Raw genomic sequence first — 21,169 nt, 5'->3', positions numbered from 1 at the left:
TTCCCTCCATTCCCTCCATTCCCTCCATTCCCTCCATTCCCTCCATTCCCTCTCACGTCACACCATCTCCTTGGGCTCTATTCCAAGCCACTGTCCCTTCTGGCAAAAGGGTGATGATGGTTCTCTTGTTGGTCACTTCCAGTAACTTCACAATTGCCACCTTCCCACGTCTCGGAAAATTATTCCTTCCTTAGACTCTTTCCAGTTAAAGTTTTTAGGTATGCATCCTAGGAGAGGCAGAATCGAATCCCTTCCTCAAGTTCATATCACTCTGTATGTAAAGCTAAGGTAGGAAATCACCTAACTCCAGAACCCACATTACATCACTCTGCATGTAAACCAAGGTTTAGGAGTCGCCTTACTCCAGAACCCACAGTGCATTACTCTGTATGTAAAGCTAGGGTTAGGAGTTGCCTTACTCCAAAACCCACATTCCATCAGCATCACTCTGTATGTAAAGCTAGGGTAGGAGTCGCCTTACTCCGGAACCCACAGTGCATTACTCTGTATGCAAAGCTAGGGTTAAGAGTTGCCTTACTCCAAAACCCACATTCCATCAGCATCACTCTGTATAAAGCTAGGGTTAGGAGTTGCCTTACTCCAGACCCACATTGCATCAGCATCACTCTGTATGTAAAGCTAGGGTAGGAGTCGCCTTACTCCGGAACCCACATTGCATCAACATCTTTCATCACTATCTACCTTGGTTAAAGCACCACATATGGCCCCCAATGGCTGGGAAAATAATTTACCACCTAAATTCAAATCCTTAGCTCTCTTCCTTTTTAGCCTTTGTTACCCCTATATCCCAGGATGGTCAAGACCACTGTGAAAGTAGCCACTAACTGGCCCAAGAGATTGACTAGCAGAAGCCTTTCTCTGACTTAGATCAAGTCTATTCTCTTGCTTGTTGCCCATCGGTTGGTGAGCACACCAGCCCTGTAAAGATTTCTAATAAGACTGCTGTTTACTGCCTGCCCTCCTCCCTGCTGACTGCCTACACATGACCTCCCAGGGAAGTCCAAACCACCCTTTGTTAGCATCTTTCCTCCTGCTGTGATAAAAACACCATGCCAGGGCAACTTACAAAAAGAAGATGCCTACTGGTTTGCTCCCCATGTCTTGCTTGCCTGTTTTCTCACACTACCTGGGACCATTAAAATGAACTGTGTTAAAACAAGTATTCCAAGAAGAAGGTGAAGGTCAGCTCCTACTTGCCTTCACCGAAGCCACAACAGAAATTTCTAAATATGATGCTTCCATTTGTCTCCTGTCAACAAAAGCAAACTAATATGTGGTACAGTCTGAACATGATATGGCCCGCTCAGGCATGTGTGTTAAACACGTGGTGCTCAGCTGTTGAACTAATGATGAGGGAGGAGTAGTCACTTTGGGGTGGAGCACACACAGAAGTGGATCACAGGGGTGTCTATAAGGGCATGTGGCAGGCACTCCCTTTCTTATCCCTGCTTCTTTCTGCCCACAAGGTAAAGATACTTCTCTGTACAGTTCTATGGTCACGATGCTCTGTCCAAGTGTCCAACCACAGGCTGAATCCTCTGAAACTATGACCTAGAGCAAATCTTTCCTTCTTTCAGTCATTTACAGTGTGTGTTTTGTTACATCAAGGCAATAAGTGTTTGAGAAACTCGAACTTTCCAGTCTTGCTTTTTTCTCTCTCTCAATCTTTGCCTTTTCTGTCTTGTCTTCTGTCTGTGAAATTTAGACCTGAGATGGCATCTCTTTAAGCTTTCATTTCTTCATGTACTACACCATGGTTCTCAGCACGTGGTCTCCAGACCCGATGCATCAGCATTACCTATTCTTGGGCCCTGTCAGGTCTATGGCTCTGGAAGTCGGAGGGTGGGTGGGGGTCTCGGAAGTCTATTTCATCAACATGCAGGTGATTCTGATGCATGCTAAGTGACAGAAACAGTGCTATGCATTTGCTGACTCACGTGCTTCCACATACAGTGGCCTCCGTCGTTGGCTGGTTTTCTCTTGCAGGTGCCCATAGCTCTCAATTTCTCTGACCTATTTCCTGGTTAAGAAACTTTGTGAGAATTCTTGCTCTTACCCACTGTTCTCTCTGGCTTCGGTGCACTTCCCATTAGAGTCTTCATGTATTTCAGCTGTGCACCATGGAGTTCTTAATGTTCCTTTACATAGGATGTATTTGGCTTTTACACTAATTACCATTAATTATATTTAGCTGCTTTATATATATTTATTAATTAACCCTCAAAATATAATCTCAAAGTAGGGGCCTTATCTGTTCACATGATGCACTCCTAGAACCAGAATACTGTGGCATAGTGGTCAGAAGTGTCTGGTAGAAGTTTTGCTGAGGATGAAAGTTTGCTGTGTTCACTTCATCCAACATGGCAGCTGCTGGCCATATGTGGTGCCTATTTGAGCAGCTGAAATGAGGCTAGTGTGACTAAGGTACTAAATTTAATTATTTTAGTATAATTTTAATTCACTTAAATTTAGATAGCAATGTGTGGCCACTTCCTACTGTACTGAACATCACAGCTCTAGACACTTAAAATATTTGTGTTGAATGAATGAATGAATCTCTTATAAAAACACTAAGAATAAAATGTTTTATATTTTCAATGATTGACAAACAATGCTTTTTATTTTATTGACCCTGACTTAAACAACTCCCTTGCCTGCTGTGGACCTGGTGAGATCTAAAACTACAAAAGTGACAAGCTTGTGGGCATGTCTGTAAGAGAGTTTCTAGACACAGTTAATTTGAGGTGGAAAGACCCACCCTGATTTGGGCAGTACTATGTCATGTGTTGGGACTCTGGATTAAATAAAAATAAAAAAAAATAGCTTAGCATCTCTCTTTGTTTTTGGTCTGTGGACAAAATGTGACCAGCTGCCTCATGCCCCATGGCCACGCGTTCCCCACTATGACTGACAGGAGCCAGAGTACACCTTCCTTCCTTGAGTTGGATTTTTTAGGTCTTTTGCCACAACAGACAAAAAAAAAAAAAAAAAAACTAAACTACTTTCTAAAAATTTTAATTTTGACTTTAGGTAGGGAACAGTCTTTTTTAAGTAAAGCTGTTTTCAAGTCAAAACTAGCATTGTGGTAGAAAATAATTTGAGCGGAGAGATTGAAAGGAAAAGGTGGGAGTGAGGCATATTAATCAGCTTTGCGGCAACTTGAGTAGTTCCTCATGTGGAAGTTGAGGGTGTAGGAGCCAGAGGAATGGCCTGTGGTCTCTTCCCAGGTCAACGGACTTTCAGAGTCCTGACAAGATTGCTTAGAAGCTACGGGACTCCTGGGGATGGAGAGCAGATGAGCTTCTCTTTGAGGGAGACAAGGTGGCAAAGTGGACATGAGAACATAGCAAACAACCGATGAGAAATCATCTTGGATATTAACTTACACCCCACGTCTTAACCTGTCAGATAGTCAATGTGAGGAAAACATTTACAAGGCTTGTCAGAAATCCACTGTGAAGTATTCTAGTCTAAAGTATCTCCACCTCTGGGCTGAGCCTGTAGGTCCAGGTCCACGGTAAAGCCCTTATTTTGTATATGTCAAGCCCTGATTTTAAATATCCAAAGAGATTGCTCAGTAGTTACTAGTACTGACTGCTCTTCTAGAGGACTGAGGTTCAATCCCCTTGTACCCACATGATTGCTGAGAACTAGTAGGACACCAGTTTTAGGGGATTTGACATTCGTTTCCCACATCTGCAGGCATTACATGCACATGGTAGGGTACACAGAAATACATACAGGCAAAGTATGTATACACATAATATGAATAAATCTTTTTTTAAAAAAAAGCCTAGAGTTTAATTCTCAGTATTGAAAATTTTTTTTGAAACATCCTATCATCCCCTGTACTGCTGACGATAGGGCAAACTTCACTGCATTTAACCTTATCTTAACCTAATTTGCTTGTCTTCTGTCTCCAAGATTCTTAAGTATGTAATTTTACCCAAAGACAGTGGTCTACATTTTTCAGGTTAGTCCTGAATGGTTTGACACACAGTAAACTTTTTTTAAAAATCAGATGATTAGAATAGAATAGAATCACACCGAGCTTCCTTTTCCTGCTGTGCCTGAGATCCAAGAATTCTTCCAGCTCTGAAATCGCTCCATCCTCTGGCTAAAGAGTCTCTAACAAGGAACATGTGGCCCAAATGTGTCATCTTCATTATTAGAAATATCATAACACTAAATTGGGCTCTGATGTCCCAAAATATTCCTGCAGTTTAAAAGCACATCAGAATTTATTACCTTGATTTGATCCCCTCTCCTCCCCTCTCCTCCTCTCTCCCCATTTTCTCTTTCCCTTGTATCTTGTATTAGTTTATGTCTCCTCCAAATCTGCACCCCAAACAAAGGTGCAAACACCATAGTTGTGATGTCCTGGAGCCAGAGTCTACATGAGTTAGAGAGCGAAGATTGTCAAGGATCACTGGGATGCTGCAGCATCAGGGAATGGAGCACAGCACAAGGCTAGTGTCTGCCAAGCTGCACTTGTGGGGAATGATGAACACTTTCACAGATTTGGTGACCACAGTATTGTCATAAAACAGTAAGATTAATTCACTTCTGAGCTCTTTAGTCAGTTTGATCCACCAAGAATCTGCTTCAGGATGGCAGTTGACCATAATCTCTAAACAGAATGAATCTAAGTACCATTCTCTGCGTTTGCAGCTCCAGGGCCACAATGGCACTCTTCATCTTTCTCCTTGACCACCTTTTCTAGAGTCTTCCACTTCTGGCTGTTGTCTGAGTTGCTCCAGGTTGCCTGCTTGACTCCTGACCTTGAATATAAGAATCTCATGGCTCTCTGCCAAAGAGAGCATTCTGAAACACTTCTTCCCAGACACTAGCTTTTAAAACCCTTACAATGTAGATAATTGACTGACCCAACACTGCCATTTTCTGTTTTCGGAGTTTCCAGCAGTCTGCTCACACCAATTAACTCCTCTCAAATTTCTGTGTCTTTTTTTCTAGACCACAGCTTGTACACAATTAGTGCTTGCCATCTGCCTGAGCTCCATCCTGGTCTAGCACAGGTAAGGGCCTTAGTAACTGAAACACTGCTGGTTAGATATGCCCATTTCACCTGCCTCTAATAGGAGACTCGTTATTGCAACTAACCAGTGATCTTGTTCCGAAATTCCAACACTGGTTGGCATAGCCTCAGGTCCCCTTAAAGCAGAGCCTGAGAGAAAGTCTGGCATTCAGAAAACATTGAAATAGGGCAGAAGAGAAATTCAGCATGAGACGAATTCTCAAGGTCAAGGTGGCATTGCCTGAGTAATACTCTGAAGACTTTCATGAATTCCCTATAAGGTGGCCAGATGAGAATCAGATGATGGGAGTATTTAACATGCCAGCTTCCATATCCACCCGTTAAGGCTGCCAGACTAGCTCCCTGCATTGTCAGGCAGTAAGTGTAAGAGCGTCAAGTGACGTTCCATGGTGATCCACAGAAGAGCAAACAGGAGATGGTTGCACAGACTGGCTTGCTACTGCAGTAGTTAGAATAAAGGGGGACTAGAAGTGGTACAAGCTATCAGAGACAGCCCCTCTCAGGCATCCTTAAGGGTTCCGGTTTATCCAGGATCATTCTAAGGGTGTTAATAGTGTTGTTCACTTTTGCTTTCAGTTATGTTCTAGTTAGCTAGTTGCTCTCTTCTCTTCTCTGTCTGTCTGTCTGTCTGTCTGTCTGTCTGTCTTTCACTCCCCCCCTCATATACAGGCACTAAGCTCAACTTACTAGACCTGGATGGAGGTGGGGGTTCCTTGGACTTCCCACAGGGCAGGGAACCCTGATTGCTCTTCGGGCTGAGGAGGGAGGGGGACTTGATTGGGGGAGGGAAATGGGAGGCAGTGGCGGGGAAGAGACAGAAATATTTAATAAATAAATAAATAAATAAATAAATAGAAACACAAGAAAACCAAGAAAATTTCTTAGTAATTTATTTTCTCCAGTTTTTCTACTGTTCTCAGCAGAACTGTCTCCAGATGGAATACACTTTGTCTTTGTTAGGACAAATGAAGATTGAGCCCAAAAGAATGAACCACCTTTTTACAAAGTCTTATGCAAAGTCTTATGTCACACAGCTTCCATTACTTAAAGTGAAGTACTGTGTTCTACAGCTATAGTCTGTGCAATGATTCTCTTCTGGGATAGAAGCAGAAGCACTGTGTTGAGTATGATAAAATATCTATGGCAGCCTTGTGGATCCAGATGTCAACGACACATGAACACAGGGCGTCTTCAACTTTTAAAATGGAGCCATTATCAGAGGACAAGCCCACCAATAACACAGCGCAAATAGCATACCTGTGATTTTGTTTATTTCAGAAACAAAGCATCTATAAACTGTAACTTTGTAACAAATCTGATGACGGGCTAAGCCACTTCAAGCCACTTCTCCAATAAATGAACAAGCTAAGAACAAACCAGACCCTGAATAACTCTATTGCACACTATCTACTTCAACAGGGCTTCTTCCAGTAATGTCAGGATATGGTGCAATATGCAGTATTCTTTATGACTCCTCTCCTGAACCAGTTGGAAATGGACTGCCTGACCAGAGCCAGTGTTCACTGGGCTGATGTACAGAAATTAAATATCTTAAAAACCACATCCAAACCATGACTGAAGAGCAATGCCATATAGTTTTAAGAGCGTGGAACTAAATAAAATTAGGCCTCCTTTGATGTGTCTCTTGTTAGGTCACTATTACCACCGGTGGAATAGGCCACCAGTAGTCAATGACAACCTAGAGCATCTACCACAGTGGGTTTTGGGATTCTGTTAAGTGAACGTGGGCATGTTAATTACATGTTAAGAACACAGTACATGGCCCACAGAAGAAACTTAGTAGACATTAATTTTGTTATTGCTAAATTTAAAAAACTGAATTTCATTCAAATTTTTGAAATTTGTATTTGAACTAAGCAATATAAAGCTAAGTAATTCAATACTTCTCCAAAGTAACTCAAAGACTCTCATAACTTAGAAATAAGATTATTTTTTTCTATTAGCAGCTACCTTTAACTGACTCCTGATCTTAAACATGATGAACTGAAACACACTTTCCAGAGCACAGTCATCCCAGAAGAAGATCCAACCAAGCAGTTTGCTGAATGTTTACACCAATTTTAATTTAATTATGCTTTTTGCATAAGAATTTATTTTCATAATAAAATACTTTACTTTCAGAATAAAGGTCATTGCTCTTGGTTGTGTTTTGGTCATTCCTGCTGACTTTTACAAGAAAACTGGAGGACAGTGGTGGCCTAGTGGGGACATTTAAAAAGTTTTGGTTAAAACAACAACAGCGTAGGGTTTCACTAAGTGTCATCAAAGGCATCGTTTTTCTGAAAATATGTGGAATTAAAATACTGAACTGTGTACTAGAGAGATGGCTTGGCAGTCAAGAGCACTTACTGTTCTTGCCATGGGCTTGGATTTGGTTCGTAGCACCACACGGTACCTTAGAGCTGTCTTTAACTCTCATTCCAGGAGAGCCAACATCATTCTTAGGCACACACGTGGTGCACATAAAGACATGCAGGGAAACCACTCAAACATATAAAATAAAAATAAGTAAATCTTTTAGATAAAGGAAAATAACAAAAATATTATTTATTAAAACATGAGCCCTGTTTAGTCATCTTATAGCTGGGCATGATAGTGAATGCCTACAATCTCAGCTATAATCAGGATGCTAAGGTAGGAGAATTGATCAGGATTTCAAAGTCAGACTAAACTACAATGTAACCTACAGACATTTGAGGATTCTTTAGGGCTCACAGGGCAAAAAAAAAAAAAAAAAAAAAGTTGCATGAAAAGATCTCAGGCACCAAACACAGAAGGGACATGACAGTCAAAAATCCCCTCTTTCTCAAAGACGAGGAAAAAGAAGCAATGGACATGGTAGGAATGTTTTCTTACTTAATATTAGTCAAGTGGAATAAAACGTAGAAAACATGCATGGCCTATTATAAATAACATAAAAAATGCCAGTTAGACTGGAGAGTTGAGCCAAACAAGCCTTTAATCAATTTCTGTCACTTCAGTGAGTTTATTTATCTTCAGTATTCCCTGAAATGTCACACACTATCTATCCTTGTGTTAATTATGTCTTGCTGCCTAATTAAAAAAACTTACAATCCTTGCTTTGAAGACCAAGGCAAGAAGGGGAACATGTCCTCTAATCCCCTAGGGCATGTGAATATCACATTTGCCAATGGATGTTTCTGGAGTCTTTGCTTTCCAGTTATGTACACTGTTATCAAAGCAGCATTCATGGATTGCCAGACACCAAATAAATCTTGTTGATGATGAATGTCAAATACAATCACAGGATTTTCTTCCAAGCTTTTCTCCTTTTAAACAATCATGGGAAATTGTAGAGAGGTAACAAAATACTATGTAAGTGATAATCCTAATAATGTGTCAAATTAAAGCTGTATTTGCCGTACCATAAATACACAGGCATGAAAGATGAGAAAAACACCAAACTGTTAACAGTGCTTAGCTCTTGGAGTAGGACTGGGTAGATAATCCATATTATTTCTTATACTTTTCTATGTTTCCCTGATTTTGCATTGCTACCACTCAAACTTTCCAAAATTCACCTGTGTGTTGATATGGCTGGGATGGAAAAACTTGCTTCATGTCTCATATTCAGAAGCAAATAAAGTGCTTGATAACTGTCCATGACAACTGTCCAAAGTCCCCAGAAGCCATTCAGTACTGAGACATGGGAACAACATGGCTCACATGACTCCCTGGGATGCACAAGCAGTCACTGACATAGTCCTTATCAAGCCTGGCCTTAGTAGGGAGAGCCTTTAAATGGTGAGTTTCTCATGATCTCTCACCCACTCTGTCCTCCTAGCTAGAGCAAGTATCCTTTTATTCTTTTTTACCTCACTAACCTTTCCTCATCCTCTGGTCCCAGGTTTAATGTTACTTGGTCTAGAAACATTCCTTCATCTTCTTGGTATGGTTCAATGCCCCTTTTCTGGATCCAACAGACCTTGATATGAAGTTGTTATTTTAACAACCCCCACCAAATTAATCTATAAATTCTCTCCGATGATGCAGTACTACTCCTTACTCCTCTTGCTTCTACAAGGCATCCAAGCGATGCTAGTTCAGAAACAAAGAATACTATCCAGGGCTCTTACTTACTAAAGAGAAAATCTCTAGCTGTCATCACTGCTCTTTTTTTTAAAAAATATTTATTTATTATGTATACAATATTCTGTCTGTATGCCTGAAGGCCAGAAGAGGGCACCAGACCTCTATACAGATGGTTGTGAGCCACCATGTGGTTGCTGGGAATTGAACTCAGGACCTTTGGAAGAACAGGCAATGCTCTTAACCACTGAGCCATCTCTCCAGCCCCCATCACTGCTCTTGACACAGAGTGTTAAACTGGTAGTTTGTTTATTGTGGGGACTAAACCCAGGGTCTCTTGTGTGCTTTGTAGACATTTGAAACAAGATCAAATCAGTTCAATAAAGTTATTTTGTATCTCTCCCCTTTTCTTTATCTCTTAAATGAGGAAACAATAAATGAGAAGTGGGGTTTTTGTATTAAAATTCCTTCTTGGAAGAATGTCCCTACCACTTTCTAGGGATCTATTTCTGTCTTGTCTCTCTCCCTAAAATTGAAGAGACATTTCCAATGTTTTGGTTTCTTCTTTTGCTTTTATGTTACTTGAGAAGAAAATGTTGGGCTTCAGAGTTCATAAAAAAAAAAAAAAACAAACACCTCCAGTTTCTTGACCTGCTACCAAGTTTCTTCCTCTGAGACATGAGTAGATGACCTCCCCTGCTTAGTGGTAACAAAATAATAGAGTTCACTGGCTTAACTTGCCTCTTTCCTATGCTGTGTTCTTATACCTGTGAGTATTGTGAAGAAAGGTAAAACTGGATTTTTTCATGCTCAGGTCTTCCATTTTCAGCCCGTAAAATGTTACACCTCTTAGCAATATCAAATATCAATCCCGAACAGCTTAGCTGTAGACTATGGTCTCAGGACAGAACTTACATTCTATCTTGTGAAGTATCTGATTTCTGTAGTGTATTGTATTTGTGGTTTTCTCTTGTGTTACTGCACCTGCTGCCTTTTGAGGAAGGACAGTAAAATGTTTGCTTTACTCAGGGGAAGATTTCAGAGTTCACCTAATATCATCCTGAGCTTTTGAGTAAACTAGAGAAAGAGAACAGAAATTGCCTTCTTACTTGTGCTGCTGTTTCCTTCCCTTCTCTTCCTTGTTCTTTGTCTCTTCCTTCCGTTCTGTTTCTCTTTCTGTGTGTTTACATAACAAGCATTTGGGAGATTTAGTAAAGAAGTAGACCCATCTATTACTCAGATGGGATACCTATGGTGCATGTATGTAACATGAGCTTACAGGAGAAATTTAACAAGATGATGTTTCTGGCCCTGTTGACTGCCAGGATCTGTAATTATCAGAATAACATAACAAGGTACTACTCTTTAGTCCTTTCCAGCTTATTGGCTTAATAACTACCCAAAAAAGTGTTGTGTGTCCTATGGAGTGCTACATGTCCAAATATGGTACCTATTATGTAATATGTAAACATGTCCAGATATTAAACTATAGTATTAGGTTAATAGCATTCTTTTGTTTTTCAACTTATTTCCATCCTAAAAGCTTACACTCAGTCTTTGTAATTAAGGAAGACAATTAACTAAGCTTAAGCTCAGTTTAGTTTAAGAAACCTTTCATCTCCGCATTCATCCTGGGCATCAGTTCCTTCTTGGCCTTATTCGTTCCTCCTAGTATAATTTCCTTTGATGAGAAAGATGGAACTCAAAAGGGGCTATGGATATATATGGTCTTTTCCCTGTCAATGATCTTCATTTGTTTTCTTTAACTTGTTTGGCTTTGTTGTTTTTCTAATGAGCTAAATATGAGGGTAGGGGGTATAGCTCAGTGGTAGAGCACTTACTAAGTATGCGTGAAGTCATAAGTCTGATCCCCAGCACCATAAAAATAAAAATTCATTCATGACTTTTTTTCCAGCACATCATTCTATCATGTTATACATGACTTGCGTTAGTATTTTTCTTCCATCTTTTTATATTCATATTTCTTTCCTTGTTATTACAACTGTTCTTCCCAGTTGTTTGAGATTTATTACATTAATTGAACAACCTTTATACACAATTATTTATTTTGCTGACTATAGAAGAATTCTAGGTCTCAAGACTTTGAGTCTCACATTTTCTGGAAATCAATAAAAATCATCCTTTAAAAATATCAAGAGAAAAACCAGTTTAAGAAAAGGAACAATTAGATTCTGATATTAAACCAGCAAACCCAGATCTGTGATAAGGGTAATACCACCTATTTCCTCCATACTTGAAATCACTGCGGGAAACTGGTCGAAAGCTTGGCACAAATGTGTGGCCTTTGTGAAATGTCAATAACTTCCAGATAATATAGCGGGGACAAGCAATCCCAGACACTGCCTAAGGCAGACTGTAAGCAATGAAGTCATACTGCTAGCTGGAGAGGCTGCTTGCTTTCACTGCAGTTTTCCCCTCTGCAATTTCCCTTTGGTCAGAGCAAAGCCTGTTTCTACCAAGGACCTCACAGCTATAAGCTTGTGCCAAATAGCATAGCTTGTTCCCAAAGCTGTTTCTCAGCAGCTGGCAGGGATGGAGATTAATCATATCCACAGAACTCACAAAGATGATTTGATCCTACACCCCCACACACACACTATGGATGTGATTTAAATGGTGCTTCATTTGGACTTCTACAGGAAGAAAATACCCAGAGATACACACAGAGAGAAGCATTAGACATTCAGAATATCACTCCATAATGTTTTAATGGAAGTAACATTTTAAGTCTTGGGCTTCGTATGTTTCAAAATAAGGGCACTTGCTTATTATGCATGATGTCATGAGTTTTATCCCCAGTACCACAAAAATAAAATAAAATAAAAATAGAATAAATTAATGAAGTGATGAAGTGCTTTAGTATTGACTAAGATACAACCACTTTAAATATATTCCCAAAAGACACTTTACAGTTTTCTTCATGGCATGTTTGACCTGTGTCAGGGATACAGGTACTGCAAGTTTAAGGAAAAGCACCACAAAGGTAGCGTATGAGCTGCAGTCAAGGCTAAGGCATTGCTATGGGAATCTCTTGCCCTGGGATACTAATTAACTCTAAATATTGCATATAAATTCAGCCAGAAGCTAGTGAAAGAAGCAGCTCATAGAAGATAGAAAAATTAAAGAAGTTCAAAATAAAAATATTATCTTCTGATTATAGCAAATGAGAGCAGAAGCATGGCAGAAACTTCCTCTCCTCAGCCTGCCTTCTGTTCTTTTTTCTAGTAGCTTCTCTCATTTATCTTTTCTCTTCTTCTGTCTTCCTTAGGGTGATTAGGGAAAGTGTTCTTTCCCAGAGTCCTGCTCTTCTTCATCTTTCAGTTTCATGGTAAAAATATTTAACATGAGACCTACTATCTTAACAAGATTTTGTGTGAAAACACAGCATTGAAGTGTAGGTGCTATGTCGTACATATTGCATTATTGCCTATAGGTGCTATGTTGTACAATGTCACATTATTGCCTGAAGGTGCTATGCTGTACAATATTGCATTATTGCCTATAGGTGCTATGTTGTACAATATTACATTATTGCCTGAAGGTGCTATGCTGTACAATATTGCATTATTGCCTATAGGTGCTGTAGTGTACTATATTGCATTATTGCATGTAGGTGCTATAGTATAAATATTGCATTATAAGTGCTATAGTGTACAATATTGCATTATGGCCTATAGGTGCTATGCTGTACAATATTGCATCGTTGTCCATAGGTGCTACAGTGTACACTATTGCATTATTGCCTATGGGTGCTATGCTGTACAATATCGCATTATTGCCTATAAGAGATTTGCTGTACAATATTGCATTATTACCTGTAGGTGCTACACTGTCCAACCGATGTCTAGAACCTATTCAGCTTCGTAATCAAAACCTAATACCAGTAACCAACACCTCCTCATACCTCCCTCTGCTCCCTTTCCTCACTCTTGGCAACCATCATTCACACGGGTTTCTGAACATGACCACTTAGATGGTTCGTGGCCTTTAGACTCATGCAGCACTTCTTATGGGTCTGGTTTATTTCACTCAGCAGACAGTCCTCCCACATCTGTGTCAGAGGACCAGGACTTTTTCTCTTGATTTAGCACTGAGGAATAGACGAATGTGCAGCACATTTCTTTATGCAGAGAGTGAAGTAGGTTTGTACAGAAATATGCTGTGGTCTATAGACACCCCTTTTCTATGCGTGCTCACGTGTGCTGACGGGATACAGACATCGCTGCTAGAGGACACAGTCACGCACATGTCATCCTCACTGTGAACATGGGACTGTTACTCATGGCCTTTACATACAGCAGTTTGAAGGGGCAGCCCTGAGCTAATCTAAAGCTACAGGTTGAGCAGCTCTAGGCACTACTGACCATCCATATCGCCCATGTGTCCTTGAATTAGAAGAACCTATTGTTAGTTTGCCATATACATCTTGTCAAGAAGGCAGGTACAATGTCCCCTCGCGCTCGCTGGCTTGAAGCCTGAGGAGCACAGCAAGAGTCAGCTCTTAGAAAGCACCACTTACTCGGAAGCAGGACAGCTCTCCCAGTGAGACTGACTCACCCGTGAAAGTCATCACTTACGATCTTGGTCTACTTTAAAAAAAATCTGACTTCAACCCCATTTAGGAACTCTAGTTTTTGTTTGTCTCCATCGGGCTTTTCATTTCCCTTATTGGTTTTACACAGTTGCTTTCTTGATCAAAAGAGTTAAACTTACTTGGTGAAAATATTGTGTGTGTGTATGTGTGTGTGTGTGTGTGTGTGTGTGTGTGAGAGAGAGAGAGAGAGAGAGAGAGAGAGCGCTAACAATCATTCAAAAATGGGTTCCATCTCCCTTTTTGTTCTCTAGAAATGATATATATCCATGTGGGATGGAAGAACCTGTGGGAAAAATTCATTCGTATCTTTCAAAGCATGAGGGAAAGGGCACAGAACTGAAAATACAGCACATAGTTTGGGTTTAAGGTGGTCCTCATGCTGAGTCCGCAGATGGAACTAATGATTAATTCTTTCTCTCCTCTGCTTACATTCCATCTTCAGTAGAATGGAAAAAAAATATATGTTCTTTCCCACCCAGAAGCTACAAGGAGTAATCAAATAGACCCTGTCTGAGTAGAATAGGCTTTAGTGTCTATGAACAAATTCTCCATGGTAACAGCACTACTGGTAACCTTTATCTATCCTTGGAACTGACCTAAGCCATACTGCTCAATGCAATGCACTAAAATCCCCAAATACCCAGATTCAAACATTGTGTTTGAATGTGTTATTTGGTGTAGAAGAGGGAATTGCATTCCAAGAAAAATGAGAAAGGATCTAATAGCTCATCATCCCACATGCGTGACAGAGAGAGCTTATTTACACATGAGGACTCTGGGTCACCTTCTACTAAAGAATGCCTGCCTTTTCTAGTAAAGCCAAAGAAGACCACTGGTGGCCCACTCCTTCCATAGCAAGATCGTAGACATGAAAAGTGATCCTCTGACTTACCACAGTAATGCCACATGAATACAGAACCAAGGAGCAGGGACAAACACTCTGGAAGCCCACACACCCTTATCTTCATGTCATCCTTTTTTTTTTCCTTCTCAGTTAATTTCAGTAATATACCAATGGAATATTTTGTAATGATAAGCAAACAAGAATCTTCCATCGCACCCATTGGACTAACAGTATTTAAGAAAGCAAGCGTAAATTAAGGCTAAGGGCTCTTTAGTGTACAATTTTTAGTGCATTTTTTCTTACTAACAGTGAGACTAAGAGACGAAAAAATAAAACTGAGACTGAAAGGTTTAAAAAACACAAGGTATTTACTTTACCTAACCCAGCTACTCCTACTGAACATGTGTGCTCTGTGCTTCTGAACTGCAGCCCTTGGTGATGGCAAACACTGCAGAATAACTGAATGCTACATTTCGTGTACAGGGCGTCTTTACTGCTCAGCACAAGAAAAATCTACTCTCCAGCAGAGAAGAAGGCTGGATCAGAGGCCCAGTAGCAGCAAGGTGGTGAGATATTGTTGCCATTTATTTATTTTCTTTTTTCTTTTTGCCCTCAAATAAAAAATGAAACAATGATGTCATTGCATTAAACCCAAGTCCGATTCAGAATTCGTCTTCTGAGCTGTCCGCTAGCAGCATCACTCTGTCTTGCATGCTGTTGAATTCTTTCTGCTGGGGGAAGAAGACAGGAAAGCATCAAATCTTTTTCTGCAAAGCCAAGGAGCAGACCCACTCTAAAGAATGGGAAGCAAATAATACAAAACGCCTCAACAGAAGGCTTTCTTGCACCATTAAATCCTCTGTACTTTATCAGGCAAATTAGGCAAGCAGGGAAGAACGCTCCGCAACCTATTAGCTTTGCTTTTGTTTCTTGCATACCTTCCTTTTATGCCTTTTGAAACCATTTCTTCTTCTGCGATTCATGACCTTAATGCTGTAGAGTGCTCCCAAGATGAACAAGGCTCCAGCTATCCCTACCCCAACAGGAACCAGCATTCCAGACATATAGCCAGCCTGAACAGAGGAGGAGAGAGACAGGTATCAGGATGCTACATGGACCACCGGATTCTGGGTTCCCTGTCCCTGTACATAGCAGCAAGTTTTGAGATGCTTTGAATCCTTCTGTCTGCTATATTAAAATTTAAAAGGGAACCTATAACAAAGGTTCTGCTTTTGGGGCTTTGGAGGAAGAAAGCAACAGAGAAAAATAACAACCTTTTTTTGATATTTCAAATCCCTTAGAAGTAAGTTCTGAAATAAATCAGCCAGACCCAGTGGCCCCTCCAGCCACCTGATTATGCACATTTGTCAACATCAATTTTTGATGACAGAAATATAATTTGTACTAAAGATGGATGGAGTGGGCTTCTGAGAATGTCAGGGCTATTAAAATGCAATAAATTGAAAACAGCCTGAGTCGCATGCCAAGGAGTTGAAGTGTCCTCTGGAATACTGTGTCCCTTGGAGGGTGAAGGGGGACGTCTCACTCTCTTGCCCTCCCTTCCACACTGTGGCTCACACTCTTCTCAGCTATATTACAATAAAAAATGAGAGATAAGCGTGCACACGAGTAGAAGGCGAGAGCACCATGAAGAGCAAGGAAAGGGGCAGGGATTAAGGCACAGGAATTAAGAGGTGGGTTAGTTGTTGGGAGCCAAGGACAAGGAACAGGCACATGCATGTGAAGTGGATCTCTGAGTGAAGCAATGTGGCCAATGAACAAGACCAAAACAGAGTGTCCTGAGGCTCAGGGAAGCGGTGACCAAAAAGGGCACAAAGATCACTGCCAGCAACATGGCTACTTCCCAAGGGGCTTCAGGTGTTTCAAGCATACCGAAGGTCACTATGGACACCTCAGTCCTGAGAGAAAAGCATGGTCCCTGCACATCCCAGTGTTCCAGCCAATAGCTCCACCCACTCTTGGAGCAAGGCCCTTGTCCTGAGGTACATCTTTGCAGTAAAGCTCCTGTGGGCTGCATGGGTATACACTAGCCCAGAACCTTTCCATGGAAGAGCAGAACCTTTTCATGGGAGAGCAAAAGGGTGCACCCCAGCTGGACAAAATACATCACAGCTTTAACTTTAAAATCTAGAATGAGTAGACAGGTGTTTTTCTGAGAGAGGATGAGTCTTCCTCTTTTCCGTTTTTGATTTGTTTATTTGATTTCTGCCTCTCTGTGTGATGTGTATGCCTCTCTGAGTGTATGTGCGTCACCAAGAGAGGACGGAAGACGTCCATCACACCTAGCACTAGAGTTAGAGATGGTTGTAAGCCACCACATGGGTTATGGAATAGGACCTGGTCCTCAGCAAGAGCAACAAATGCTCTTAAACCACAGAGTCATCTTCCTAGTTCAGGACTAATTTCTAATCTAAAAAACTATTCAGACAGATGGAGGGGCGGGGAGAGGTTTGCCGAAAGCACCGAGGTCTGTAGGCTGTTCTTCTTCCTCTAACCCTGCATGTGGAGCAGCAGAGATGACTTCACAGAGCCTCACAGAGCCTCACACCCTTGTCTATGCTCAGCATCTCCATCACCGCTCTCATATGCCAGAGTTTCAAATTGGGGCAAAATATAAATATTTTTTTTCATTAATTTAAGAACAATGAGATTCTTTTAAATCAAAGTATTGTTTTCAAAGATGAAACAAATCCCACCCAGGGATTTGTTCATTCTTCAACAAATTCATTCACTTTGTAGAAAAATAAGCTTTTCTAAAATTCTTTCATATCCATTGAGTGTTATAAAAACTCAATCATCTTCCATATAGAGAAATATTGGACAATGCAAAACTTTTGGTACTTTCATAAAGAATAGAGAATTTTTAAAAATCAATATTTTCAGTGCATTGAAATGTAACACCTATTTAATATGAAGAATAATCAAATTTTAGACCCATTAATGAACGTTTTATAAGTTATACATTCAGAGGAAAACATTCTATTCTTTGGGATATCAACTTGTCAAACATTGCCTGAACCTTCTGCAGATATATAGCTTAAATCCATATCAACAATGTGGGTATTCAAAATATATCATTCTCTTCATATTTCACACACAAACAAATTTAATTATATCCTTCACTTTTTAAATGGTATCTTCTTTACCTTAAAGTCACAAGTAAATTGTAGAATGGGAATGAAGCAGTCAGGCCACCTTCCAATACTATGTAACCACTTGTCCTTTAAAGCTGGCTAAGCCAAAATAACGTCTTCCTCGGAGATGCCCATCGCTTATATTTTTCAGAAATAAAATAAGAAAGTGTGCACTTATTTTTTTAAGTTTTTAATTTTGCCTAGTAGATTTTCTTCATTTAAAAGCACTGGCTGTGCATGTGCATATAGAAATGGTGTCCAGAGCACACAGTTCCATGTGTTGGTCCAACCAAGACTGTGCAAAGTGGGTCTACCCATGAAGAAACAGCCAGCAAGCCTAAAGTGATGGCACTCTATGTTATATAAAAATCTGTATCTTCATAATATGTGTACTATGAAAAATGAAGGACAGCTACAAAAGGAAGAAAGGAAATGGGAGAAGTATGATAAAGGGATATGTTACATAATTGATGGGATTTCGTTTTAGAGGAGAAATATTTTTGTGAATGTCACTTTGGGTCTGTTAAAAAAGTTGCACTGCAGATACCAGGGACCATAAATATACTGTTGCTAAAAACTACAGTCAGATTTGACAACACAATGTTCTTATCCTCAGAAACTATGCACTGAAGAATTAGGAATAAATAAATTATAGTCTGTGCAATTTATCATCAGATGGTTGAGGTAGGAATAAGGAGGAGAATGTCTTCACAAATGAAAACTCCAAGGCGGTAAATGTTAGCAGTTGATGCAACTAGGCTAAAGGTGGGAGGGATGTTCTTGGTGCCATTCTTATTTTTATTTCTTGCCTATGAATTGTACAGTATTCCCCCTAAAGCCTAAGCATCTAAAATATATAGCAAACAAAAATTTGACTAGACATGCTTACATTTATGTGTTTGCCTTTGAAATTATTTTTTAAGAAAATACATTTGTTCAGAAGCATCTGTTTTCAAGCAAGCTATAAGAAAAGCCCATGAAAGGCACTGAAGTCTTAGTTCAGTTGGTAGAGTCCTTGCCTAGCACGGCCAAGGTCTTGGGTTCAGCCCCCAGCACCACATTAAACCAGCATAGTGTACATACCTGTAATCACAGCATTGAGAGGTAGAGGCATGGAGATCAGAAAACAAAAGCCATCCTTAGCTACATAGTGAGTTAGAGGTCAACCGGGGCTACGTAAGACCCTGTCTCAAAAAACAAACAAATAAGCAAACACATACTGCAATGCCCTGCCTCAGATCTGCTGTTCTGAGCCTTGTGTTTTCTATGCAGCAGTAGCTCGCCAATGGGAGCACAGGTCAGAGGGACTTGTCAGGCCTGGGAACACAGACTATTGGGCCACATCCTCAGAGTTTCTAACTCAGCTCTAGAGTGAGTTCTGAGAATCTGCATTTCTGACAAGCTCTTGGGATTTTGAGGATGCTGGCCCAATGGCACCGTGGATCTCTCTGAGTTCGAGGCCAGCCTTGGCTACAAGAGCTAGTTCTAGGGCAGGCTCCAAAGCTACAGAGAAACCCCGTCTCGAAAAACTAAAAACAAAAATCAAAAGAAAGAAAGAAAGAAAGAAAGAAAGAAAGAAAGAAAGAAAGGAAGGAAGGAAGAAAGAAAGAAAGAAAGAAAGAAAGCAGACTGATCAAGCCAGTAAGCAGCACCCTTCCATGGCCTCTGCATCAGCTTCTGCCTCCAGGTTCCTGACCTGTTTGAATTCCTGTCCAGACTTTCTCTAATGATGAACTGTGGTGTCAAAGTCTAAGCCATATACCACCCCACAAGTTGTTTTTTGGTCATGGTGTTTCATCACAGCAATAGTAACCCTGACTAAGACACCAAGGCCATACAGATTCATGTGGAGAGAGCTGAGTTGGATATGCCATCCAGAGTCATGAATTACTTGGGAATGAAGGTCAAAATGATATATTATCAAACTGAAGCAGTTTGGCATGTTTCTGTGGCTCTACCCAGGAACCTCTGACTACAGCTGTGTTGGGCAGGAGCTTCCTGTTACTCAAAATTGACTTTAATATTAACATCAAAACCTGAAAAATCAACAAAAGAAACAAACCAGGACTTTTGAAAACACCTTCTTTCCTAAAGCTCCCACAGCTAACAGAGGCCTGATCTCAGAACAACTCATGAGGCTGGACTGAGAGGGCATTCTGGCTTGACTAAAGAACTCAGTTCAATAGGTGTTTAGTTTGTCTAAGGGACTCAGTGACTTTCGTCAGAGGCAGTAGCTTGCAAATTGCTTCTGAAAAGGGTAACTAGTAAGAACTGATATTTACATACAGATTATAAAGTTTAAAATATCTAACCTCAATGCAGCTTTTTGCCAAATTTTAAGCCTATTTTAATTGTTTTTGGAATAAATTTTAGAAATCTTTCTCAGGATATTTTGTAGGGGCGTAAATGACCGGCAAATAGGATTAATCAGGCTAGCTTTAATATCAGCTTTATTAAGGTGAAGAAGGGGAGAGCTTACAAAACCAGGGTTCCAGCGATGACCAGGAAATAAAAAAGGAACCGGCGGGGCTCACGCCCGCCAGATTTATACGTAAACATTAGCCCGAGATGAACACACCCCCTTGGGCTGGACTTCCCCTACAATATTTTTCTAAATCTTTCTGTCCATCTGAACGTATCCTTTGACATAACTAGACTCACAACAAACACCAAAGATGGCAGCCACCGGCCTCAGCAGCCTGGAAGTTTCCTTTACCACTTTTGCATGAAAACAAAATAACCTCACTCTAAAAAGCTACATATATGCACATTTTACTGAGAAATAAAAGGGTAGTGAGAACTATTATAATCCCATAATTTTAATTGCAATTGAACGTCCCATTTTTTAACATTAAATTGTAGCAAAATTAAAAACTATCAATTCCATTATAGGAAAACTGGCTCAAATAATAAAACAAAATATATGGAAAGCCATAAGCCGAGATGTTTTGAGGCTGGGGAACTGAGGGCAATTAAACGCCTGGCCATTAAAAAGGTTTTCAAGCAACTGAAGTCCCAATTAAAGCTGAGCTGAGCTGAGCTAATGGAATCTGACACAGGCTGCACCAAGGAACTAAGGCTTCCACCAATATTTTGAGGAGCAGTTGCAGTTAAAACTACAAAGCTACCCAATATGGAAACTTGGAGACGCTTGAAAATCAAAGAAAATCAAAGTGTGCACATAGAAAGGAATTAATACCACCATTCGGTGGGCTGAACGTGTACAGGAGAGGGAAGCACCCGTCTAGACAGGGTGGCTTGCTAGAGTCTTGTGAGAAACATCACTGCAGTAAGTACACACCTAGGGCAGCTTCCTGTTCCACAGAGAGAGCTGAGCAACACTGCCAACATCCACTATCCTGAGTGAGGTAAGCCAGACCCAAAAAGAGGAACATGGGATGTACTCA

General features: G+C 40.4%; 1 protein-coding gene across 3 annotated transcripts in view; it reads right to left on the bottom strand.

The window, feature by feature from the left end:
- Positions 1-14,956: 14,956 nt before the first annotated feature.
- Armh4 (armadillo-like helical domain containing 4) overlaps positions 14,957-21,169 on the bottom strand; it is a 96,489-nt gene continuing 90,276 nt past the window's right edge. For 2 of the 3 annotated variants that reach the window (XM_026783233.1, XM_026783234.1), the window contains exons 6-7: positions 15,546-15,680; positions 14,957-15,338 (exon numbers count right to left, since the gene is read on the bottom strand). In XM_026783233.1, the coding sequence (XP_026639034.1) occupies positions 15,595-15,680 (86 nt within the window). In that variant the 3' untranslated portion in view covers positions 14,957-15,338; positions 15,546-15,594. The remainder of the gene's footprint in view (positions 15,339-15,545; positions 15,681-21,169) is intronic. The other variant, XM_026783235.1, reaches the window with a different exon arrangement.

Source organism: Microtus ochrogaster, chromosome 17 (assembly GCF_000317375.1).
Source record: "Microtus ochrogaster isolate Prairie Vole_2 chromosome 17, MicOch1.0, whole genome shotgun sequence".
Taxonomy (NCBI): Eukaryota; Metazoa; Chordata; class Mammalia; order Rodentia; family Cricetidae; genus Microtus; species Microtus ochrogaster.
The sequence above is the reverse complement of the archived record's forward strand: the minus strand, read 5'-3'. Positions and strand labels throughout refer to the sequence as shown.